The sequence below is a fragment of the Morone saxatilis genome, unplaced genomic scaffold, assembly GCF_004916995.1.
Source record: "Morone saxatilis isolate NCDOM2014 unplaced genomic scaffold, NCSU_SB_2.0 Contig17, whole genome shotgun sequence".
NCBI lineage: Eukaryota > Metazoa > Chordata > Actinopteri > Moronidae > Morone > Morone saxatilis.
In genome coordinates this window covers 3026342-3053449 of record NW_023339729.1, presented here as the reverse complement: position 1 = coordinate 3053449, position 27108 = coordinate 3026342, and the positions used below count along the sequence as shown (strand labels likewise).

General features: G+C 42.2%; 2 protein-coding genes across 6 annotated transcripts in view; one reads left to right on the top strand and one right to left on the bottom strand.

The window, feature by feature from the left end:
- The window catches only part of sh3pxd2aa (SH3 and PX domains 2Aa), a 99596-nt gene extending 85806 nt beyond the window's left edge, over positions 1–13790 (top strand). For 3 of the 5 annotated variants that reach the window (XM_035659779.1, XM_035659777.1, XM_035659782.1), the window contains 6 exons: positions 1973–2090; positions 3602–4005; positions 4136–4150; positions 5881–5930; positions 6430–6549; positions 6889–13790. In XM_035659779.1, the coding sequence (XP_035515672.1) occupies positions 1973–2090; positions 3602–4005; positions 4136–4150; positions 5881–5930; positions 6430–6549; positions 6889–8910 (2729 nt within the window). In that variant the 3' untranslated portion in view covers positions 8911–13790. The remainder of the gene's footprint in view (positions 1–1972; positions 2091–3601; positions 4006–4135; positions 4151–5880; positions 5931–6429; positions 6550–6888) is intronic. The other 2 variants (XM_035659780.1, XM_035659778.1) reach the window with 1 other exon arrangement.
- A 7158-nt stretch (positions 13791–20948) lies between these two features.
- neurl1aa (neuralized E3 ubiquitin protein ligase 1Aa) overlaps positions 20949–27108 on the bottom strand; it is a 44514-nt gene continuing 38354 nt past the window's right edge. Inside the window, exons 5-6 of the mRNA XM_035659381.1 lie at positions 25367–25516; positions 20949–24242 (exon numbers count right to left, since the gene is read on the bottom strand). Coding sequence (XP_035515274.1) covers positions 24001–24242; positions 25367–25516 — 392 coding nt within the window. The 3' untranslated portion in view covers positions 20949–24000. The remainder of the gene's footprint in view (positions 24243–25366; positions 25517–27108) is intronic.

Below are 27108 nucleotides of genomic sequence, written 5' to 3'. Positions count from 1 at the left end.
TGTATATTATCTTGAAAGTTCTGTTAAGAAAATAAGAATTATTTGCAGCTAATACTCAATCCGTGCCAAATTTCAGTCTTTCCGCCTTTGTCCTATTCTTATCCTCTCCACTTTCTTGTCATCCATTTCCCCCTTTTTTTGCCTTGTGAACGGAGGCACCACTGTCCCTGCCTGATAATGCATTGCTGAGCTAGCGATAAGAAACGGTTGAGTGAGGTTTTACAGCTCTGTGCAGACACTTGAGATACAGTTTGATTTAGTGGCACTGGCAAAGGACAAAAACAAAGACCGATCACGTAGGATTTATGTTCTCCCAGGATGTAATTTGCTAATGGAAGAAAGCAGCCGTACACTCCGCAGCCCGTTTGCTGACACAGTGTTCTTTTTACGCGGCGCTTCATAAAGAAGACGTGGATGTGATCCCGAGATCTTGACTATAAAATAAGGGCACGCTCGGGACTCAAATGAAATTACAGCCAGGTCAGGGTGTCCTGACCTCCCTGGAGGTGCTGATTGGTTACTGACGGCAAAGTGACCTCATTGTGTTCTGAGCAAAGAGTGGTGTTTCGCACTCCAGGGTTCAATAGAAGCTGCCCTCCCTCCGCCCTGCTGGCAGTGGCCTGAGCTTTCACGGAGCGCTATCATTTACAACAGGTCCCTAGTCTGATTTATAGAGTCCCGCTGACCGCCTGCTCAACTCACTGTTGTGTCCCTGCAGTGTGATGCCGGCACCGACATGCACAGGCAGAAATGGACACTGAGGCACATGTACAGCTCATGAAAGACACACAGATGTGATTTATAGATGTGATTCATTCAATCTTTTCATCTTTTATTCCGGTCCTCGGGGCAACACAAGAATTAACCACAAAACACACATAAAGATGCTCTCTGCGCTTCCACATAGTGCCAAAGATTTTGCTAGTAGTACATCAATATACACATAACAAGCACACACATTTAGGTAGACCTTCCAGATTCCTCTGTAAGCCACCCCATTTGTTATTCCCATCCATCTGCAAGTACTCACCCCAACCTCTACACACACACTCACACAACATGCTTTGGGAGCTGAGGTTCAGGGCCAGACATTCCACGCTGCTCCACATTATTGACCTCAGCTGCTCTGCAATGACAAGGAACTGAAATCGCTGCCGTCTGGACATACCCCACCTATTGAAAGCGTGTATTAAGATGAACAAGCGCATACCTCCGAGATATCGTCCCTGCCCAGAGTCTCCCGCCTGACTCATTTATTCTATACATGTGTAGATCCCTCCCTCTGGCCATTTCTTTCTGCGCGGGATCTTTCCTGACACTGAATTTTAGATGCTTCCTCTGCATACCATACCAATTCATCAGCCACTGAAATAAGCCAATTTGCTGTCCACTGATGATGTCTCCCGCTGCTGTGAAGCTCGGTCTAACCTATCCGCCAATCTTCCGTCTCCTCCTCTGCTCCCATCTTTTGCCTTGGTGTCTATAAATCCTCCAACCTTCTACTGCTCCCCAGTAAGCCCATTGTAGGATTTCCTTCCCTACACGGTCTTGGAAACCTAGCTGAGCGTGAGAGGGGAGTGGCACTCAGATAGAGATCTGAGAAGAGAGGCCGCGGTTCAAATATCTCCTTGAGGGAGGCCCCTGCTGCTAGAAGAGGAATATCCCTCTGGAGAGAGATGAACGCTGGATCGGGGTCCAAATAGCTTGGACGAGGCCTAGTGTGGATAAGAAACAAGCAGAAAGGGGGGTGGGGGGTTCAGCCAATAGAGGGAGCTGGTTGTTATTATTGTGTTGGACAAGGCGAGAGTGTTTGTGTTGGTATGAAAATAGTCAGAGCATTTTAAGTAGGTCACACTCGCCATTTTTTCCCTCATAAAGCCCTTCTGGGAAGATGTAAACTATAACAGTAGTTTGAACCCCTCAATGTGAGACTGTTTAATGACAACATTTTCTCTTTCCTTTTCCCCTCCAGAGGAGAAATATGTGACGGTTCAGCCGTACACCAGTCAAGGAAAAGATGAAGTCAGCTTTGAGAAAGGGGTCACCGTGGAGGTCATCCAGAAGAACCTGGAGGGCTGGTGGTTCATCAGGTGAGTTATGCATGGTAGCCAAATTCGAAAAATATGTGTCCAAAGTGTCTTTTTTTGGGTCATGCTATTTCAAAGTGAGCGAGTCCTGAGAGAACAATGACACTGCTGGCAGTCGTCATTGCTTAGCGCCGTGACCAAGGCAGCGGTTTTCTGCAGCTCTCATTTGCGTCACGGTATTGAGGAGAAACCATTAGCATATGGCGCTCGCCAGAGATCAACTGCCTGTCCTTCCTGGGATTTCTAATGTGTACGTGTGCATGTGCCTATTAACACATATGTGTATTGTTTACCCAGCCAGTGTGTATTTCCTGCCAGTTGTTTGTTTCCTTGCATCCCCGGGGGCAAAGGAGAGTGGAGCTCCACTGCACAGCGGATTACTATCACATGCTGCCTCGTGGCATCTGACATACACATGCACACAAAGAGCATGCATGCTCATACACACACACACAGAGTCCCTGTTTAAGGTGCTTAAGTGTGCTTGTATGATATTTATACTATATTATTAATATGTATACACAAGTGCTCAGTGCTTGTTCAGACAGCTTATTGGAGTGTTTTACCTTATCCAAACCAGTGATCTAAGGATAGGTGTCTTATGGTGTACAGATTACAAAGCCTCTTGAGGCAAATTTTATTTGTAATATTAGGCGATAAAAATAACATTGACTTGATCACTCACCGGCCTTGTTGCACTGCAGAAGTCATTAAAGAGCACATTATTCGACAAGAGATAATCCTCCAGATTTACATCTGAGTCATGCTGCTCTTAGGGGGCCGTTTTAATAGTGCAACCATGGGCCTTTTTTAGTTATGGGGGACTCCTTGTGCTCGCAGTTGGAGTCATGCAACAGGGAAGCAGAAATTATCACATCTCTCCTGAGCAGCAAATGGCCCACCTAGAGGCAAATGACTCATGGTTGCAATCGGAAACATTACTTATTGTTTCACAGAGCACTCTAAAATGACTCATTTAGCTTAACAATGAATGTTTAAATGTGGGGACGCGGTGTCTCTTTGCATATATTACTGTATGCAGTCTGTTTACTTGCCTTTGGCTACCCTGACACCACTAAAACTAAAATAGTGTCTGTTTTTCAATACCCAGGATCTTACTTGGTGTATTTTATTACACACTTAAATGCCAGAGAATATGCAAATTTTGTTGTTTATTCATTGTAGGTAGAATATATAGTCCAACTAATATCAGTGCACTACCTTAAAGGAGCACACTGGTATTTAATAATGCACTTCCTGCTGGGGGGGTCTCACAAAAAAAATCTAAATCATGCAACACAGGCTAAAGTATTCAGAATTGTTCCCCTCTTTTATGAGAAAAGCTCCAAAAACTCTGGATCCTATAACGCAACCAACAGCATCATTGCTTCCTTGTAAATCTTCATGTCCCCATAAACTGACCTTCATGTGTAAAATTGGTAAATGATAGAAAAATGGCAAAATTCAACAAGATACAGTATTAAACATATCGTCTTCATGTGCTCTACCCAAAGATACTTAGGGAAAGAAGGCTGGGCCCCTGCCTCCTATTTGAAAAAGGTGAAAGAGGACTTCTCCCCTCGCAAGAAGACCCTGACAGGCCCCGTGGAGATCATCGGCAACATCATGGAGATCAGCAACCTGTTGCAAAAGAAGTCAGTCAGTGAGAAGGACATCCAGACGGATGGAGATGGAAGCACCACACCGGAACGCCACATCTCCAAGAGCGAGATCAGCCTGCCCATGCCCTATAACTCTGAAATCAATGCCGAGACGGGCAGGAGGCTGAGTGCAGGCCGTGACACCAACAGCCCCTGTCTGGGAATAGCAGCGAGTGCTGCCCTAAATGAAAATAAAGGAAGAGGCGAGCCAGGGTCCCCAGCTGTTGCGAGAGTGGCACCGCATAGAGTGGAAATTGGTGAGTATTTGTGTTGTGTTAGGAGACAATTGTACCTGTGTATACAGCAGTAAATGCATTGCAGTTAAGGAGAGGAGGATTTGTAGTCTTTGTGTGAGGAATTAAGACATGTCATTTTCTTTTTGTGTAGGATTTGATGCTATAGGTAAGCTACATGGCTGGTGGTGTGTCTAACGGTGGTGGTGGTGGTGGTGGTGTAATCTAATAACACTGTCACACTAACCTGTGATGCTATTTAACATTGGATTTTAGTGTGGATATCCATTTTACTTACATACTAAGAATGTATGGCCTTATTCCTGAACATGTGATGGGACTTGTTGAGCACAGAAAAGATTTTCTGCATAATTGCAAAATTACCTTTCTGTGTGGAGTTTGCACATTCTCGCCGTGCCTGCAGGGTTTCCTCCTGGTGCTCCGGTTTCCCCCACCATCAAAACATGTATGTTAGGTTAATTTCTCTAGACTGTGCCCTTGACTAAGGCACTGGCTAAGATCTGGAGTTGGTCCTCTGCCACTGGACAGTGCATTTAACTCATCCTATGTGTTGTACTGTGCCTGATTGTACTGTATGTGACAATAAAAGTTGATTCTTTTCTTAAGAAATTATTAGCATACAAAGAAGATTTTCATATGAGTAAACAAAAATCTATTTTGTGCTCAATTTATTTGTTTCCTAGTTTGCTAATATTCACATAAGTGCCCAATGATAACCGTTTTCGCCCAGTTTTACTCATTTCCCCTCTCAGTTTCACTGCTGTGTGCTGGCAGGGAGGGTCTCTCTCCCTCTCTCAACAGCTCTGCTCTGTGCGCTCTCGGGTTTACCTGGGCTCTTCCTCAACTTGACAGAGTGTTACAGTGTGCTGCAATTCCAGACAAAATTGGAGAAGGTCATTTCTGATTGGCTGTCTCTAGTCAGATAGTATTGTAGTAGTATTGGCATTACAATCATTATAGTGTCTGTAAATTCAAACTCTAAATCTAAGATATGATTTTGTTGGACAGAGTGTGCTACATCTAGTTTTAAAAGCATGCTAAAAGGTGATTAATAGTCAGATAGTTGTGTAAATATTAGACACAACTCAGGGCTGTACAGTTACATTTTATACAGGCACTTGTGCCCCTGATTTAAACCATTAGTTTTTTAAAGGAACTACAGTACATTAATGACTGTAAAGCCATGGCTGTGCAGCTGGCAATCATTAAGGTAACCAACTTGCTTAGTTAGCAACTGAATATATGGCCGACGTTAGCTAGGTTGCAAGATAAAAAGGTAGACTCACTTATAACCAGAATTTAATAGGTGTCCATAAAAGTAGGTATTTACCAAAACTGCATTAACAGTTGTTGTGGTGCTGCGGAGCTGCTTACCATTCTTCTAGTGCTTCCCTACCGTCTCTAGTAACCAGTAATACTGCTAGCATTCTGATTGGTGCCTTCCTCATGCTATGCTCCTCGGTGTGCTCTGTGTGAGGTGGGCTGGCGGTCAGTCAAGGACATAGGCTTGTCTGGCAATATGGTAGTTTCCATATCTCACAGTGAAACATTGAAATGAAAGAGAACTTTAGGTTACTTGCATAGTATCATGAGCAAGACGTCTGACCGGACTGCTCCTCTTGCTGCTAGGGTGAAGCGAGAAGCATAGAGCTTAATTTGAATGACGAGTGAGGCTCACTCATATGTAAAGGCGGAAGACACTGGCACAGATTTCATGACTGCCAGCCATTCAGGGCGTAATGGTATAAGTATTTTTGTCTTTGCGTGCGCAGGAATGAGGCACAAATATAACTCCATTGTTCCTGAATGTGGATGGATGTAGGTTACGTACATTGCAAATACATTTTTAAATGCAATGCATGTTTCTTTGTTTTTCAGGGTCTCCGAATCTGAGACAAAAACCTCCCCCAAGAAGAGAAACCAACTTGGTAAGAAAATTAAAAAGCCACTGTTTCCTAACAATACCCAAGAGGGCTTTCTTTAAAATGAATGTTGTGCAATTGTATGTTCAACAGAAATATGTAGGCATCACAGAACTACAAAAGAATGTTCTAGCACAAACACTGGTTCTAGCTGAAGGGGATTGTGAAAGCAGTATAAATACAGTACATAAGAATAACAACATAAAAAGGAAGATTATTAATTAGCTCCCAGGTTACTGCGGGAGTTGGCATAGCAACCATTAAAGCACAGTCACAACACAAGTACAATTTCAGCAAGTCTTCAACTATCTTTATGAACTGCTGTGCACACTTAAATGCTACACAAACTTATTATGTGTATATTGTACATACAAAGCCATAAACCCTATCTTGAAATTATTGAAATTGTCTGCTTTATTATGTTTTATTCTTAAGTCGCAGTCAGATACAATATAAAGATGGCTAGAAATGATGTCAGCTGCTCACATCTCTCTTTGCTGTACAGGGATTCCAGTTACCCAAGCCACCAGAGCCCCCTGCTGTGGAAGCAGAGTATTACACAATAGCAGATTTCCAGTCCTCGATCTCTGATGGCATCAGTTTCCGTGGAGGACAAAAGGCTGATGTAAGAGGCCACATCTACATTGTTGTTGCTGAGATGAGACAGTCACGGCTCATTGAATATGTATGTCAACTGAGATAGACTTGGAAGCGGAGCCAATGAAGATGCAACCTTGAGATTTGTGCTTGAACATGATGATGTAGACAGAATTTTAGACTGTGTTAACTTTTGTCATTAATGTCTGTGCAGGAAGACTGTAATAGCAAAGTAATAAAATACCACGTCTTCGATCGTCTGATCGTCTAACCCTAACCAATTTCAGTGTTTAGCAAGTTTGATAATTCCTAAAGAAAGAAAAATACTCAGTTTGATATCCTTTATCTTCTATGTCTTGTTGTGTAGGTGATAGAGAAGAACCCTGGAGGCTGGTGGTATGTGCAGATTGGAGAGATGGAGGGCTGGGCCCCCTGCTCCTACATTGACAAGCGCAAAAAGCCCAACCTCAACCGTCGAACTAGCACCCTGACCCGCCCCAAAGTGCCACCCCCAGCTCCGCCTGTCAAAAAACAAGACTCCGAGGAGGCCCCCCCTCCTTCTAACTCTGCCTCTAAAGTCTCAGAGCCGCCGAGCAGGCCTGTGTACGAAGAACCTGAGTATGATGTACCTGCTATTGGGTGTGAAGGCGAATCGGACACAGATTCCCTGAAGGATGAGCGTGCCCTGGATGTGAAGATCAGCAGCGTGGTCAGCGACAAATATCGCAGCTCCCCTCCTTCCTGCAAGGCCTCTCCTCCTGTCTGCAAGGCGTCCCCTGTGTTCACTCATCGAAGAGCTTCCTTCAGGTCTGTAGAGGAGGTTGCAAAAGAGGAGTGTATCTATGAAAACGATGGTTTCAGGCGAAGCAGCGGCGTTGAAGGAACATCAGTCAAAGGTTCCAGTGAGCCAAATTCCCCCAGGAGCTATCATTCATCCACAGTCCCACGCAAACCCTCTGGATCCTCACCTTTAGCTGGTAGACCCATGAAAACCATAACACCAGAGATGAACCGAAGAAGCCAGACCCTGGGCAGACACATAGATATCAGCCTCAGGTCGCAGGACAACAGCCCCCACTCTTCATCAGATGAATTAAGCAGAGGCCCGAAGAAAGGCCCTGCCTTCAACCGGGATGTGGAGCAGAGAATAGGCCAGAGCCCCTCCACCAGACCCAAGCCTTCTGTCAGACCTAAACCACTTCTGACCAAATCAGAGCCCCAGAGTCCAGAGAGGATGGATATCAGCTCTCTGAGACGACAGCTGAGGCCTACAAGTCAGTTTCGACATGGCCTCAAATCTACTCGTGGGGACGACTCTGAAACGGCCTCTGTTATCTCATCAGAGGACTCGATGTGTTCGCGCAGTACCTCAGATCTCTCTTCTGTTTACTCCAAAGGGAGCCGTGGTGATTCAGACGTGGAAGGCCCCAATCTCTACCGCTCCCTGGACGCCTATAAGAAGGCCCAGGACTCTGAGATCAGCTTTCCGGCTGGGGTGGAGGTCGAGGTTTTGGAGAAACAGGAGAGCGGCTGGTGGTACATCCGTTGGGGATCCGAGGAAGGCTGGGCTCCCTCGTACTACCTGGAACCTGTCAGACAAGTGGGTGATGCAAGTGGGTTAGAATCAGATGGACACGGGAGTGGTGGGAGTAAGTCCAACAGCCTGGAGAAAAACGAGCAACACGTGTTGGCCCTCAATAACATCAATATTCAGGGTCTGAGTCAGCAGCATCAAGGCTTGAGGAGGAACACTCCACCGATTCCTTCTAAGCCTCCTGGTGGCTTCTCGAAGCCATCCGGGATGGTTAATGGAGGTGTTCGGATGAGGAATGGGGTACGCCAGGTGGCTGTCAGGCCTCAGTCTGTATTTGTGACCACAACACAGCCATCCAAGGATGGGCACTACATGACAGGGTCTCTGAGGCGAAATGACTCTCTTGGCAGAAGTGATCATCACTATGGCTCTGGTTCTGCCACTCTTGGTGTGCGCCGGAATGCCTCCTTCAGTACCGTGCGGCCACATGTGGTTGTTGAAAGTCAGACACGGCCTGCCGAGCGCTCCAGCTTGGGGTCTTCAGGGAGCTCATTCAGCACAAGCAATGTCCAGGATGCCCTTAGCAGAGTTAACCAACGCAACGGCATTCCTGTGTCCACCGTCCGACCCAAGCCCATAGAGAAGAACCAACTGATCCACAACAACCTTGGCAGGGATGTGTACGTGTCCATTGCTGACTATCGTGGCGATGAGGAAACTATGGGTTTCACTGAGGGCACCTGTCTGGAGGTTTTGGAGAGAAACCCCAATGGATGGTGGTACTGCCAGGTGCAGGACAGCCTGCTTCCCCGCAAGGGCTGGGTCCCCTCCAACTACCTAGAGCGGAAAAAATAAAACCAACCCCACATCCTCCCCCTACATTTCCCCCCACCTCCCCCTTTTATTGTCTTCAAGGACGTGGGTGGCATCAATTCTTGCGAATGTTACCCGCAATTTCCCCTAAGCAATATGTCCTTGAAAATGAACATTCATAAAAAGACTGTGTAAAAAGAAAGATGTTTTAATCTGAAAAGGAAGGACACTTTTAGTGCTGGTTTACTAAAATGTATTTCAAGACTAGTGTAAAGATTTAAAATATTTTGGCTGGGAATGAGAGACAGAAACATGGGATCGGTCACTCTTGAGTGAGGAAATTTAAGAGGACAGTGTCTTTGAGAAATAAAATGGTATGAATGGGAGTAATAACCTCTTAAAGAGGTTTGCATCATGTAATACAGGAGTTGAGCAGGGTAATGGCTATGCTTATTCCTGCCCATCACTGACTATGATGGCCGATAAGTGCCTTTTGTATTTGTTCACCTGAATAGAGATCCTAAATGGTGGATGGCAAAACATTAAATCAACCAAATCTTTTAAGAGTGCCATAGGCCTATGAACACCACCAAGAGTATTTCCATTACCAATTAAGAGCTCCACTATACAGTGCAAACAAAGTGCAAAGTTTCCATTTAAAGTGCTCTAATTGGTCCAACGCAGATTAAAGAAAGAAAAACTGACATTTAAGGAACTCAATTCAGCATAGAATTTATTTGTTTGAAGCCACCAAGTCATCAAGCAAACAAAAACATTTTAATCTCGTTATTAGAATTTTTATTTAGTTTCATTGTTCATGTTATAATGTCTTGTGTTGATGCAAGTCTTCCTTAGAGAATTATTTCTGCTTTCTTGTGACATCTTTTTTCCACCAAGAGCCTAGAATTGGAAAAGTTAAAGCTCCTGCTTCATGTCACACACCATCTGACACTGGTAAAATATAAAGTAAGTGCTTAGGTTTGATAAATTGGCATACTTTTGTCATAGATCCTCAAGTCCAAGAAAAATGTTAATATTCATGTTGTTTTAATCCCAGAGGTAACTATCTGGGATAACAAATGTATAATGAAAAACCTGTAAAACTTGAAAATAGCAGATATTTTAGTTTCCTGGAAAATCAAAAGAACAACTTGTAACTTGAGTGCTCTCCAGAACAAAGCCACCTCCTATCTGAGTAGCTAATAACCTCAAAAGATCAAAACAATTAGTTTACAAAGGTGTAGGTTTACTGTAGTGCTTTTAGTTCCAGGAACAATGGATTTTGTATATAGTTTGTTTTGTAGACATAATGATACCGCTGTTGCGGAGATGTGTTGAATAAGTACTGGAAATGTGGTGAAATAATTGAATCCCAGGGACATATTTGCACAGCATTTAGCCCAAAATGTGATCAAACCAAAGAGAGTTTTTTGTGATTTTACTATTTATTTATGGTACAAGTAATACAGTATATTCAACAAAATGCCTAATACAGGGTGTCTGGAAGCACTTGATACATTTTCTCAAAATTATAGATCTATGAAACAAGAAGTAAGCAAGGGAATTGTAATTAGATATTGCTGTGCAAGTATTAGGGTTGGCATTAAATAGCAGACAACATAGTTTGTCAACTTGTTTTTTCATATCTTCCATTAAAGTCAGGGTTCATATCCTGTAAAAAATATTTGGCAATCACCTAAGTTAAGTTAGAAATAATAATAATGTTAAGTTAATAATAATCCTCCCCCAATAAGAAGTGAAATATGAGAATTTGAAGTTCTGAGCTAAAATCCAACTTTTAAAATTCAAATGGCTGATGTTCAAGACTGCTGAAATACATTTTCTAACAGACGGTGTGAGCTCTCTGTACGAGGCTGAACACTAACTTTTCATTATGTTTCTGCTGGACAGTATCATAGTATTAAACAAAGTACAGTACCTGCTAGATCGCAGTTATCTATTTTAGCGAAACCATATTTGTGTCTTGTCTGTTCGTTTTGTTGTTGTGATCGCACAGTGACAATAATGAGGGACGAAGTGGTTCTGTTTTGTGAATTAGTGCACTTTAAACCCGTTTTTATGGTGCATTAATGTAAAGATGCAGTAAATACTCAGCATATTATTTATTCTTTTTTTGTAATTATTTAATTTCTCTCTATTCTTTTTTCTTTAAACTCACCTCAAATGAGAGGTGGAACTCTACTATGAGTTCTGAGATCATGGCAAAGTTAGAGTAGAATTGGAGGAACAGAGCCCTCTTGTGGGAGGTCACAGGTACTACAACAGGATTTTTATCCCCTCCACAAGGCTTACCAGCTGTCCTACCTCAGTGCAATAAGAAATGCACTGCTGGTCAGTGAGTCTCACCAAGAACTGTACAGAAATTTAATGTTTTCTATTTTCTTTTTTTTTTTTAATCTAAGTGCAGCTAAGAATATTTTTGTAGCACGTGTTTTGTATTGGGCAATAATTTATTTTTTTTTTAAATAAAAAAAGTCTTTTTTTTTTCTCTATGCTGTGTGCTGCAACTTTAACAAATCATGGGCACTTCCTTCATCTTTATTGTGCTTTACATAATGCCTGATTTTATGTGTATTTATTATGAATAGTTCTATATCTTATCAGGGTTTGACAATCACCGTATCCCCACATTCAAAATATTACTGTATAGCATTATACAGATTATCATTCTCACGCAAACTATACTCCACTGAACTGAATATTCAAAATGCAGACACAGCGGTCAGCGGACATTCAAAAGCAACATCATTTAGTTGTGAGGTATTTTTTATTAATTTTATTAAATAAAAATTAAAAGACGTACCTATAAATAATGAGATAAAAATTAGGACTGGAATATTTGCTGTCAGGCCCGTTTCCATCCAGACGAAGGCATTATGTAAATGTGTTGAATCACTTTTAACATTTCGCTCCAGCACGTATTATTATTGCATATCGCTTTTGTTTGATCAAGCTGAATTTACTAAGCTGAAACAGCAAGGGAATCGTTCTGTCAGGCATACATTTAGCTTACGTCTATCTTCATTCATGCTTTTATCTTCTTTTTTTTTCTTTTTCTTATTTCCCCTTTTTGTCAAATTCTGAAATATACCCCTCGAGGAAATGTGCAATAGATGAGAAGCACATCACACTTCAACAAGAGGAAAAAACATTGCAGGTCTAGAGAAACGTGAATAATGCCATTACATCTGTTGGGAGTAGATATTCCCAGTCAAACTGCCAGTCATGAGCTTTTACCCTCATTTCAAGTGTATCTAAAAGAGCAGATGTGAAAGGCCCTAAAAGCATCGAAAAAAACTCATTGGACCAAAGCAGCAGACGTATGTGACATCTCATTATTACCCTGACGTGATGGACTTTTATAATTACTAACACGAGAACCTCTGCTCCTCCTGCCCCGGATCAGCAGTGGACAGTGACTTGTGAATGGCATGGTAGAAGCCCACTGACCCGTTCTGTATGGACATTACAGCCATCTGGGGTCTTCTTCACAGATGGAGAGTCATGGGCCCATCATCAGGGGCCTCAGTGGCCCTGCTCTGAGCTGTCACGTTCGTGCCTGAATGGAATTTTGATAGTTTCTTGTTTTTGTGTTGTTGTTGTTTCCTTTTTCTTCAGATTTTTATTCTGTGTGTTTTCCCACTGGAGTGTGTCCTCTCTGCACCTACGCGGGTGCCTCTGTTGACATTTACCCCACCATTGTCAAACCAAGTCAGACTTTTCCCCCTCACCAATCACCGTGGTCAAGGTGACATTTGGATCCGTCGGCGGGAGAGTCTCAGCGGTAAACAAGAGAGCGTGGAGATGAACGCTCCTTCAGGCCATTTCACTTCAATCCATCACTTCCAGGATGTACGCCAAAAATAGAAAAAACCTTTATATTTCTCTTTGCTGAGCCCCAGGCAGGCCTTATCGATGTGCTAAAGGTGAATACGTCATTGTGCTAAAGACTACCTGTGTGTACAGGCCAATACACAGAGTTCCCTGTATTGTTGGTGGCGGCTTGTGTCCATAAATCTTTTTTTTGGCAATAGTTTGTAGTTTAACTCTACCTAGTCTGACATTTTGGGAAAGACCCTGATTTGCTTTCTTACCAAGAGTTAGATGAGAAGATCGATACAACTCTCATGCCGTTAAAGCCCCCCTTCACTAAAAAAAGTGTTTTTCTTATGGTGATGTTTGAGCTTCACTGTGCAGAATGATGTATGTGCAGAGTCTGACAGTAAAAGGTTGTTCTCACATCCATCTGCTGAAGGGGAAAGGTTTCTTTGTGCTCACCTTAAACCTCAGCTTAACACACGTACGTGGGATCCTGGCAGAACTGACTTTGCAGTGAAGTAGGAGACATCGCTCATCACTGAAACTTTTGATGTGAGAAATATTTGCTTATGCGTAGTTTCTGCATTTTTAATGAGGGAGAAGAAGCGGATGCAGGTGTGAGAATGTACTGTTTTGGTGCAAAACAATATCAGACAAATTAAAATGCAAACATAAGTGTGGGGATTGTTAAATATGAAGCTAAAGCCAGGAGATAGCTTAGCTCAGCATAAAGACTGGTAGCTTGGAGAGACAGCTAGTCTGGCTCTGTCAAAAGGTTAAAAATGCTGCCAACATCTCTAAAGTTCACTACTTAACACTTTAAAAAAGAGTTGTGGTTTTACCTTTGGTTGACGACAACAGCCCAGCAACATTAAAGATCCCCTCCAAACATGTTTTAGGTTAGAAACAAATGCTTGGAACAATAATGTGTTTTTTTCCACACAAAAGTCTAATCTGTGAATATGCAAATGTATCCTCCTTCACTGTAAAGTCTCAGTGGATGTCACTGGTGGATCACACTGTAAAGTTGCATACTGGACCAGGACTAACTTCCAGACTATTTGTGATGTCACAAATCCTGCTGGTAGCCCCTGCTTAAAACTGTTGTTTCAATGAGGCACAGAGGAAACTTACTCCACTTTCAGCAGATGAAATGTGAAAACATCCACTTCTAGTGTCAAACTCGCAACAGACTGCATTCAACACAGACATGTACTGTAGGAACAAGAAGGAACACTGCTATTTGACTGGAGGGGGGGCTTTAAACAAATTCCATATACCATGTTAATCAATGAGCTTTAGAGGTGTTGGCATGTGGATTTTTTTCCACCAGAGCCAGGGTGGCGGTTTCCAGTCTTTATGCTAAGTTAAATATCTCCTGGCTTTAGCTTCTTATTTAGCATACAGGAATGTGGAACTCAGCAAAAAAGCAAGGTTATTTCCCATAATGCCGAGCTATTTCTTTAAGTTACAGGCTTCTTTTTCAGTCACGGTCTGCCAGCTGAGCCTATCTCAGCCACACCGGAATGGAATGGAATTGGCGGAGGCAATATTTCTGCACTCCGCCTGCACAACTGAGCGTGTGCGCACATGCCAACACATACTCAGTGATGATGATGGGGAGTCATTCATGCCAGAGGAAATGTATGAGTTTCCTGACATATTCCCGGAGGTCAGCCGGGTGAGACAGCCCCCACCACGCCGGCACCCTGCTTTATTCCTCTGCTTTTTTTTTATTTCAACAAATGGATGGCACCTCTCGGGCGTGAAGCACCTTAAACTCTGTAATCCCAAACGCTAGCCGCCCGCCGCAGTGTATTCCTCCTGGCTGCACTTCCCTTTCTGCTCCCCAGTTCCATCTCCTTCTTCCCTCGGCACTGCATTTCCATCCCTCCCTTCCTCGACACAGCCGGGCAGTCTATTCCCAGGGCAATGATTGAGATATCTAGGAGGGTTTGGGGGAGGGGGAGGGTGTGTTTGTGTGGACGTGTGTGTTTTTGCATGATGAGATGGATTGTTTGCAGGTGCACTCAGGAGAAGAGAATTTGGAGGTCAAGGAGGAGTTTTGTGAGAGCAGGATGCAGGGAGACACGAGATGGATCAGATAGTGGATTCTAGGAGACAAGGTGAGAGCGAGGTGAGAGGAGCTCTGCTTTGATAGGAGGGGAGATGAAAGGCTGGTGGGCACCGTTTCCACTCCTAAAAAACAGCGAGAAATAATTCCTTCCAGCGGGGGGCCCATTTTATTCCACTCCTTCTACCCACCTTCTAAAAAAAACCCCAACCTAATGAGCTCCCTGCTTCCCAACCTGAGTTGTGAAACCTTATTACTCCAAACAGTGTTTTAATTGCAGCACTTGACGTTGTTTTTTTTGAAGCTGCTTCAAGAAACTGCAGTCAGTGAGAGACAAATGAGTTCACACCGCGGCAGCTTCTCTCAGCCTCTCTCTCCGTCCATAGAAGAACTTTTAAGACTGATCCTGCGTCTGATTTCAGCTTCTTTTACTGTCAGTGTCTTCAGATCTTGTGTAGCCCTGAGGGTGCAAGAGTTGAGCTGGGTGCTGAAAAAGGGGAAAATGGCTTCAAATGAAGGATTTTCTGCCTCTCTCTCTTTTTTGCCTTACTCCTTCTGAGTTTTTGTCGAGAAAATAATTGAATGTTGTAAAAGTTCAGCAGAGCATTCGAAGTGTTTATTCACATCTGATGAAACAAGCCTTAATTCATAATGGAAGTGAATCAAAAAAAAAGAAAAAAAGAAAGGGGGCTTCAGAAGTCAACAGCGCCCAGCTCTGGATTGGAGTGATTGCGAGGTTAATGAAGGCGGCAGTCTGATAGGAGGAGGTTTGATGAGAAAGTTTTAGTAAGTGTGTGGGAGTAGGTAGGAGGTATTTAGGGGGTGATTCTGTAGGTTTTTTAATTAATATGTAGTTCTTGTTTGAGTGTGGGACAAGAAAGAATAGAACAAGGGAAGCTGCAGGGCTTTTTCTCAAGCATTTGGGGTAAAAATAAAAACCCAAGCCTGTGAATCGGGGAATGCTGATTATTTATGTCATTCTGAAAACTTCCTGACAGAATCGCAGTTGTTTGACGCGCCAGCGGGCATCAGCAGGAGCTGTCTCCGAGCTCCACAAAAGAGGCTGTGTCGAGGAACGAGGCGCACCGCTGTGTCTCTGTGGCACTTTTCTTTGTCTCAGTTTGAATCCCTGTTCCTAATTAGCACAACAGTGTGTCTTAATTAACCTAAGCCAGTCGGATGATATTCCAGCGCTAACAGCTTTCTAATCAAGAACGCTGCTGCCATCCTGCGTGGGGGCCTCCGGTGCCGGCCGCGGGCTCCGACACAGTTTGGAGGTGGAGGAGAGCTGTCAGAAGTGATTGATGTTACAAGCTGAGGTAGATTCATGGGAAGGTTTAGCCTGTTTTTAGCCTCGATGTTGCATTTATAGAAGAGAATTCGTCACCACCCTGCTGTGAAGAGCAGTGTGCCAAAAAAGAATCTTGGAAGCCCGACGCCATCGAGCTCTCGATCTGTAAATCCTGACAAAAACAATCTGTTACCAGCATGTCAACCACGCTAAGAAACACAGAAACGACTACAGGCCTCGAGTTGGACCAAAGGAGGTGCTTTCCTTTTCTTTTCTTATTACCATTGTTGTTATGCAAATTGTGTTTAACTCTTGCAAGCTCCTTGTTTTCAAAAGATATGCCATGAGGAGGCCAAGGGGGCTTTATTCCACTGTAAATGTCAATGAATCATCCAACGATGAGTCATCTGCCCACCAGATCAAATGTGGTGACAGGGCCATGCACTTGCCAGTTTGAGGCATCATCACGCTGTACGCCAGTGCACCAGGACAAAAGACAACGAAAGCAAACGCAGTCCAAGTTCCTTTCTGATTGGAGACATTCTGCACATGTGCATTCCTTTGAAAACAGATCATTTTCTTATCTACTGTTTGATTTCGACAGGTCTTGTTCCTTTTTTTTGTATCTTGTACATGTTTACATTGTATCTCGCATTGCCCAAAAGAGAAACAATATTAAATGTATTATCTTTGTTGTTTTACACCGGCTCCCTTTCATTTGTCTCACACTTCCTGTCACAGGTGCCGCCGCAGATAAAGAGCAGCGACCCCCACGTTGCGGCTTGCGATATAGCTAGATAGTATGTGACAGTAATATTACAGATTGAGACATTTATCTTTATTCGCCTTATTGTGAAAGCCAAATTAAGTGAGTTTAGATGTGGAGGAGCAGAACAATGCAGCTGGTTATATATAGCGAGGTATGACTTATGAGAGGAAAGTGTTAGGAGGCTGAGAGCGATGGATGAAGACGAACGAGCTCTTGGAGCCCCAGTTTCCCACTAAAGAGGGAAGCGTGTGTAGAGAGATTTATCACTTGTGTCCAAAATTACATGAAGTATATGCTTACACCTCTGTCCCAGAGAAGCACCACAAATCTTCAACTCTTACAGGAAAATCCAGCTTTTCCAGAGGATTCGGCAGGTCAGGTCATCGTTCATGCTCTGACTGAGACTGACGGGTACTCCATGCATTTTGTATATGTATATGTTGAGCATTTAAAGTATTGCTAACACGCTAACATTTAAATATTATCACTATATAGATATTTTTAGGCAATTGTGAACTAACAGTTCCCTACTAAGACATCCAGCAGAAACAGCGCAACATTAGCATTCATTTGGAGCTGTGTTACTGTCCACCTGAGGAATGTAAGTCAAGTATTCACTCTGCTTTTAGCTAGTTAGTTAGTTAGTTTTGGTTCCCACAAACTTAGCTGCTAAATGCTCTGTGTTCACTAGCTAGTTGCAAATTGTGTGTATTGTTTGGTGCTGAGCAGGTGGCATACAATGAGTTGGTACAATGGAAACAACAATGATGAGAGCTGTGAGAGTAAACTCAAAACATTCAAAATGCTAAAACACTCTGTAGAACTGAGGAAATCTGCAGTCAGGTGATTGATCATTTTCTGTGGGTTGGTCACCACGAGTGACACTTCACACACTACACATGGTCATTTGATGCATTGTTGAAAATATATATAGTGACGTTTTTTAATCAGATAAGAGTTTTTGTCAAACAGGTAATTACATTTCTGTTCCCAAAATGAATCATGCTTGAATTTAAACCCTTCATGTGTTGACATGCCTGTGACCATAGCAATGTATCTCCACTAGATGGCTCTGTTGAACCAGTCTTGCTACAAACCCTCCTTCAGACAGCATCAGTGTTGATAAGACAGAGAGATTTTCATATGAATAGACCTGCACATTGCATACTCAATATGTACACTGACATTGAATACTTTTTTATCCCGCATAACTAATAATATTGGGTGAGAACACTGGAGGATGATGATCTCTGGCAGGGTTGTGAATGCACAGTTAAACAATGACAAGTATTAGATACACTTGTCTGAATTATTCTTTTCATCAGATTATTACTCGTCTTATTCATATCCCTTAGTCAGGTTCTTTTATATGGAGATGTCATGAGTCGTCTGCTGCAGACACAGATAGACAGATGGCTATCGCTGAGCTCAGAGGAGACATCTGGATGAGGTGCTTCATGAATTTATAGTGCAGTCATTTTGCTAGGAGCTCACCTACAATGCAAGTTTCAAAGTAGGGCGCAAGTATTTCCACTGCTCTCTCACTAATCCCATACCTGTCACAGTGAGGCCCCCCACCAGCTGGGGCTGGGGCTGAGGCCATTGAACACGATGCGTCAAAAAGCCCGGGGCCCCCAATAATGCACCTGCACCTCAAAGGGCACGCCAACTTGCATTTGGGTTTCTTTAGGTCTCATTGTCAAACTGCATATAACCACCATTAACACTCCATTAGGATGTCCAGTATTATACCAGCAAGGAAGACCACTGTTTGAAGCAAACATGCTACAGTTAATACAGTGTCAGAGGTGGAGCAGGCCTATTTCACAGCAGCCATTTTGACATGAACTGGTAGGCTACTGTGCTGTGAAAAAGGTTTATTAAACAGTACATACACTGAATGAACAGACTAATAGCAACTTCTTACGCTGTAGTGCAAGAGTCACACAATAAATACTACTTTGGTAACAGAAAGTATTTTTAACTGACCATGACCTTGGAAACAGCAGTTCATTTCCACTCAAGGTCCACTTACTGACTTGTTCTGTAGCTTTCGACTACCAAACAGAAGTCCTGAAAGCGATCAGAGTAATAGAAGGTCGAACATCTGCACTTGCATGACAACAAAGCGAACTTTAGCTGCTGATGAAGGCCATGTGATACAGCCGAAAGCTCCAGAAATAGCTGGTAAGTGGACCCTGAGCTGGGATAGTTCTGTCAACACAAGTATTTTTATTATTAATTGTGGACAAAATATTACAAACACTAGCCTCCCTATTCAAAATGTTCTAGAAATGCACCTGACCTACAAGAAATGTGTTTGTATGTGATGCTGAATGGAGAAAGAAATGTTACTTTAACTCAACACTTGCACTGAATTTTAAATCTATTGCATAATGAAAAGTAAAAACTGAAAGATCCACAGTGACTTGTGTGACACCTCTAAGTTCACAGAGCCAATAAGCATTTATGAATCTGCAACTTTAGCATGTTAATGAAGGGCCTGATAGCACTACCGCTGATACTGAAGTATTACAGAACACACAGCAACCTGTATAAAGCTGGCTTATTATTATTTAAAGATGACTTGATTAGGAGTTGTCCTAGCTGGACCAGAGTGCACCTAATCATCACTTGAGTTAAAGCTGCACTAATCAATATTTTTACAAGATCAATTGATCAAATGATTAATGTGAAAGGGGTCACTCAGTAACAAACCCACAGATAACTGTCACCCAAATGCTGTTCCCCTCAGGTCTACATAGCTTTTTAGCCTACTGTATGCTACATACCCAGATACAGTTAGCGACTAGCTAACAGAGTGGAGCATTTGGCTGCTAATGAGCCGGACATTTGGTGGAGACAAAAACAGAGGAAGGGAGTTAATATTGCATTTAGTACATAATGTACGTCCTGTAGCGGAGGGTACAGCTGCCCCGGCCCATGGTTCTCTACAGCTACAAAGGGGCCCACCTTTGGCCCAATATGCCTGGATGGACATGCATTTGTATTGTTTAGTTGAATATTTTGAGTAGAGTTTGTTTGTGTGTCTTATTTGCAGAAAAGAAAGTCAGACCAGCCGAGCTGAATAAAGCAGCTGTGATAATGACGATGGTGATGGAATACGTTTGTGTGACAGTGTTGAGTGTTTAAGATATTTCATGCAGGTTACAGTGTACTCATGTCATTTTTGCTGGATTCACACTGACAGCTGTTGGATGAAAACATTATTGGTAAGTTGTTTCATATTTATTTTCTGTGATGACTGGTTTGTTGTAGATGCTGGCTACCTGGTCTTTTTTAAAAAAAGGTTTGTTGCTGCTGTTGATTATGTGGCTGTATTGTGAAGGCTATGTGGCTGCATGGCTGTATGGGCATCCAGCATCACTGAATGTGAAATGCTCAATGTTCGCTAGTTTAGTTCTTTATATGATCACAGTTCTGAAATAACCTATTAAATGTCTGCAGGTTGCAGTTTAATGATAAACCCATGGCATGAAATATGCACCTCATTATAATCTACAGGTCCTTGTCCCCTCTGCAATGAGCCATCAGGTCCATGCCTGTGTATGTCTAATGCTAATGTTGCTCAAGTGTTGGATGTGCAAGCAGCAGCTGTTTACTAATGAAACACATCTTTATATAGTGATACTGTGTCAGTGTTAGCATGTTAACACACCATTAAATGTTTAATATTTACAAAATCATCATCAAATATATCTCAGCTTGTTAGAAAATGAGATGCTTACATGTTAGCCATAATTTTATAAGGTGATCATTTTATAAGTATGGTGTCTACAGCTTGTTGCGCTGCCTTCAAGTGGCCAACAAGATAAATGAATGCTGCTTAAGGGACCAGTGTGTAGAATTTAGTTGCATCTAGGGATGTCCATCCACAGCCAGTGTTTGGTATGTCCATGCTGGGCTACTGTAGAAACATGGTGGTTCAACATGGCGGACTCCATGGAAGAGGACCCGCTCCCACTGTAGATAAGAACGGCTCATTTTAAGGTAACAAAACACAATGATTCTTATAGATTTGTGTTATATAGTGATATCTCTGTGAATGTTATTTTTAATAATGAAACAAACATTTTTTGCTCAAACACATCTGGAAAGTTTATTAACCACAATCATCCGACTCACACTGAACAGAGCTCACAAACAAACACTTGTTTCAAATGAAAAAGAAAGAAAATACAGGTTTGCAAAAGTACTTCAGCTGCTATGTCACAACAATGGACATATACAGTATATAGCATTTCTAGCCACTGGTTCCAGTCTACATGAACACTAACAGCGCTCCACTCGGATGCTCGCCTACTGTTGGTCCCGATGTTCACGCAGAGAACGGATTACTCATGCATGACAAAAAGTATACTAAGAGCTACAGAAAGAATCTCTAAATGTGCTGCTGTGCGATTGGCCGGACACACAGGAGTCATATCGGTATAGTGGCAATGTATAAGAAAGCAAACACGCAAGAAAAGCAGGTTTAGAGGAATTAGTCCACACATCAGTGACGGACAAATAAATAGTACATTACAGGATCAGTAACATTCAAAGGAGCCTACGAGTATTCTGAAGGCAGAAATAAAACCAAAAATAAAAACGGCATCACATCATTAAGGTGTGTGCAGAATCATTTACAGTTGAAAATCTTTAACCAAACTATAGTTGTGTAGTGTTTAGCAATTAATGCGGCCCAAAAACGGATGGATGTAAATGTTAAAAAAGCCCAAATCAATACAGGGTTTTGCACCAAGGGGATTACATTTACACAATGTATTCAAAAAATCAATACATTTTCTATTTGGTCTGAATGTCTGCACAAAAATAAAACATGCCATGTTTGAGTCTCTGAGAGCAACGCTGGCCTAAACATTTACAAGATTACAATCAGTAGCTTTATAAAGTGACATTTACATTACCATACAGTGATGGCTTTCAGACTATATCATGATAAGAGATATAAAACCAGAATGGGCAGAAGGGCTCCCTAACATGGGCTTACACACAAGAAGGTAAATTAAAAAAAAGACGACCTGAAATTCAGGGATTGTAATAAAACCAAGAGTTTATATCTTGCACCCCAAAGCAATGAGGTTCTGATTGTGTACTGCAATATCTCTTATTGCCGCAAGGTACAAGCAACCCTCTATATTCTCACTATTAGAAAACAAGAATCCATTTAGATTCTCATGGTTTTAGATGAACAAGAAAGAAAATATTAGAATCATGATATTATCAATCAAAACAATCTTTAAAAAAAAAAGACAAAACTTTTTTTTCCTTTGTTTTTTTCAATTCACACACACCAATACAAGTCATTTATCTCTAAATACATAAGTTAACATTCAAATGTGAATTAACACTTCAAGCAGTAGCGTAATCAAACTGTAATGTGGGAGGACGGATGTGTGAAACATCACTGTCGGCATTTGCCAAGAAAGGACAGCTGGCAAATACCATAGCAGCATAAGTTTGAGCCCCATTGGTTGATTATCTACAAAATGAAGTACAATATCACGTTTAAAAAAAACGCTTCTCAGCTCTGAGTGATGTTCTGTTATAAGCTATGGCTTACTGCTGAGTCGGTGTATTTCCAGCTGAAATTTCTGTGGGGATGTATCAAGACATTTTATACTGCAGTTAGGGCATGGGAAGGAATCATACAAATATTCAAAATACAAGCTTTTTCATAACCCTGCCCTGAACTGATTTCTGTAAAGGATATTTGCTGCTGGTGAAAGACCTGTCACAAGGGTTATTAAACATTTTAATAGTTGAGTATTGGAAATGTCATGGACTTGTGTTACAAAAATAGGTTTAAATTTGTGTGCTTTTTTTTTTTCTCCTCTGAGTGAACATTTTGTGACAGTTTGCAGCATCGTTTGGTGATTTGTCAGGGGGTTTTGGGAAAATGGCAGAAAACACAGACTGTGATACATCCGCATGTAACAAATGAACCTGTGGGTTAAGGCAGGAAGCTTTGTTGTATCCGTAGTGGCTTCTGATACCATGGCATCAATCCTTTGACTCTGTGTGTTGTTATGGGAACTATTTTCGAGGACTTGTCAATTCGTCATTAGCGCTCACAGTGTATCAGGCATGGTTGACGGTAACGTTTGGGAAAGTAGTTCACATCTTCTTAAAAAAACATTGCCGGCCCTGAGGAGACTTACCGTTTTTGTTCCACTTCCTGTTTCCTTTCACAGATCCAGGAGCTGCTGACTGTGCTGGACGCAGGTTTGTAGATAGTTTGAACCAATGAATGTCTTCATCATCTCCGTCGGTAATGGGGCATTTCTGAGAGGACGATGCCGACTTCAGTGCAACATACCACATTGCAGAGCAAGCAGCTAGCTAGCACAACAATATACGTAGCTACCACCGACGATTGCAATAGAACTACCATTAAGGTACATTAGATTATACGAGTACAAGAGGTGTTACAATCCTACTTAATATACTCAGCACCGCCTTGCATCTCTAAGCACATCACTCACTGATAATCACCACGACAACTACAGAAATCCATCACTTCATCATTACGCTGCCCGACTGACTTCTCTTTTCCAATGCTCAGTAACACACAGACACAAGTTGTGACATACTGACATGATTACCTGCCGCGGTGTGCTTTTTTTTACTGACTGGTTAAGTCAGAAGTACGCATCAGGTTGACGGCATATTTCAGAGTTTCAGTCATCCTCTAAAAGAACTATTATCGAGACATTCAGCCCCAAAGTGACTCATTTGCTTCGGCGCAGATGGGTTACAGTCCCTAAATCTTACAACATGACTCCAGAAATGAAAGAATTTTGGAATCCGTTCAGTTTCTCTCCTTTAAAGTCTTCCAAGATCCCAGGAGAGACACTTTTGGTAAGTTTCAATTTCTCAGAGGAACCCCCTGCCACTTCAAGTGCCGCCTCTCCAGGGAGGCTGTGACAGCGACTCTAAAGTGAAAGAGACCTTCCAAGCGAAGCAGTACCGGCTTTGGAAAAGGTCACGCAACACAACCAACCAACAATAATTGTATGAAAATACCAAATTAAAGTACCAGAGTTCATATTCCCTGAATTTAGACATTTCTTTCCCTGACTCTGGGATTTTGCTCTTCTTAGGGAGGCCGTCCGTCAGTTAGCCGTAGTCTCCTTACGTGCTCCGGTAGGTCTTGATAATGTCTTTGATCTGCCTTCTGCAGATAGGACAGCAGGCGTTGGACATCTTCTTGAGTTTGAGGCCGCAGGTGTAGCACAGACACATGTGTCCACAGGCGTAGATGACTGTGTCCACCATGTTCTCATAACAGATGGAGCACTCGTCAGACAAAGGCCCGCGGCCGGACGGGAACGTAGGTGACTTGGGGAGGCTGACAGGTGAATTTGGGGTTGTTCCTGTGGTGAAATGGAAATAAAATGTTAAGTAAGTAAGGAAAGATGAGAAAAGTACAGTGCAGTAAACTTTTACTTTTACACAGCTTGGTGTAAATGTAATGAAATATTGGCGACTAAGAGAAAAAGTGTGGTAATCTCAGCTACTGTAAGAGGGAATATTTAAAAAATGGTGTGTAGTGATTCAGCATCAAGTCTGGGACAAAAGAAGCTCCAAACGGGTTCAGCATACTTGGATAGCAACATGTATCTTCACTGTTTAAATGCTCTGAGAAATAAAACATCTTCTTGTAGCGTCCATGTTGTTTCCACATTATGACTTAAAGCACATGAACACACTGAAGTTGAAAGAATGACTTCCCAACTCAGGAACCATCCAAGGAGCATGTGAATGCATCATTAGTTAGTTAGCTAGCTAATATCCAATATCCTAACCTAGCTATATCCATTAAAAATAGCAGACAGAAAAATGGTAAAAGAGGGGGACAAGTGTGGATGAGATTAACGCAGCTGTATGCTATGTTGCAAATCAACTTACAGAATTAACAGCTATTAAATCGCCATTTTTCTTTGCTATGCTAGGATCTTCGCAAATGCTACTGCAGCTAACATGTCAACATGTTAGATATGTCACTTGTGAGTAGCCTTAACCAGTCTGTAGCATTCAGTGAACATATAATGTTCAGTGCATTTTAGGATGATTTTAGTACATTTAGGATACAAAATAGCTCCCTCCACCCAAAAATTAGCTAACATGAAAACAACATCCAGCTGAATGAATAAAGTGAAACCAAATGGCAATTCAGACTGATTAACAGGCTTAAAAAAACAACTCTGTGGAGGAAGTTTTGTCTCAGATTTATGTCTTGAACTATCTAAAAAGAAAAGACACTACATCAGTCTCATTTACATAACAATGCTATATGACATCTCAACACGTGCTGAACATTCTCCACATCCAGCTGCAGCTGCAGCAGCGGTGGGACCATGAGGCTATGGCCATTGTTCCTAACTACTGCAGGATGACATCTGCTCACTATCCCATAATGGCTTCCACTCAGTCCCCTGTGGGGTGATTGATTCTCTGTGCTTCTGTAGTAGTAGCTCTCTATCTGGGGTGTACCTACCTCCCGCTGAGCTGCAGTAAGCTGCGGAGCACAGGCCTCCGTTCAGCACTGGATCCGAGCTGCCACTGCCCAGGGCGCTGGGGGTGTGTGGAGAGGAGGAGGGTGAGCTGGGGTTCGACGTGGTCCGTGGATCCCCAAGATGAGTGGAGCCTAGTAGGAGCAGATAAAGGCAGGGGCTTAGATGCTTATGTTAAATCAGAACTAGAATTACTCCGGTAGAAGACTGGTAGTGTTTTATGACCATCAGAATACAGACTGACAGGATTTAATATACAGTGTATAAGACACAACAGCAACGAGCATAGACAGTAAGGTGGTCTAAGAGAGGTCTAGGACACTGTAGACCAAATAAGAATAAAAGATCCAAGGCGTGCACTCTCGTAAAAAGTTAAAAATGACTTTTAGCGGCTAAAGTTATATAAAGGCACAATACATTACAGCAAGTGAGTCTTCTCATAGACTGTTCTTTTCCCCTCCACAGTTTTGTTCTTTCTTTTGTTTCTTCTTTGGTTGACAACAGTAAAGACAATGAACTGGAGCAGGATTCACTTTTTTCCAACTATCCAGGCGTAACATTTATAGTCATACAGAGAAAGCATTCCAATTTGTGAGAGCAGTCATTTTAGGAGCGGGCACATATTCATCATTGAAGAGAAGAGCTCTTCCTTTTTTTCTTTTTTGGGAGAGTGTATATCAAAACAGAGTAGGCCTGCGTCCTCCATTCTTGCCACGTCCTATATTTACACGACGGGCAAACAAATGGGAATTCCAAGAGCAAGTTCAGGGAACACATGTTGAAATGCCAGTGATTCCTAGAAAGACAGGTCGGACTGTTGGAGACATTAACGTAACACAAGCTGAACATGTGGCAAGTTGGTTGCTTGATAGTGACGATGAACCCACGAGAAGAATTATGATCCAGAACTCTGCAGTTCTTTTTGCTGTATTCCCTTTTAGCTGCAATATTTTGGTTGTAAAGAAATTAGCTCACGCATCTGTTTTGAGTGAAAAGCTCTGATAAAACCTGTGTATGCTACCTTCCTAGCACCAAACAGCTGTTTATTTAGGGACTAGCTAGAGAACCAAACAGTCTCTTTTCAACCAGCTAAAATGCAGTTCCAACATCGTGTCACAAAATACAATTTTTACAAATTTAAACCATTTTAATAGTTATAGGTTGACAGATATTGATTAGTCATATAAAATGTCAGAAATATTGAAGTATATAGGCTGTGTGCTGCCAACAAGAAGCTTCCAGGACATCATAATAGGAGGGGGTGACACACAGCAAAGGGCCACAGACTGGATTCGAACCCATGGCTGCTGCAGACTCAGCTTTGCTCCATGGGGCAACAGCTCCATCAAATGAGCTATCAGGACATCCTGTCTTAAGCCTTTTTGCCTGGAAGTCTAAGTATACACTATGGGAGTATACTATAAGAAGCAACAAAGCCCATTTTGGTTGGAAGATGTGGTGGGTTAATCGTAGGGCCTTCCTCCCGGAGATGGTGGTTTGAGTCCATTTTTATTTGTTTTACTGGCTTTCAATTTGGAAATTTGGACATGGTTTCAGGCTCCAAAGTTAGACTATTTGTACACTGCAGAAGATGAAAAATGTGAACAATCAATGTCTTCAAATAGGCGGTGAAAAAAAAACAAAAAAAAAAACACACTTTTAAACCAATTTGGTACATCTTTTCAAGGCCATTAACTCAAAGATCAACTATGTTTCTCCAGAATGA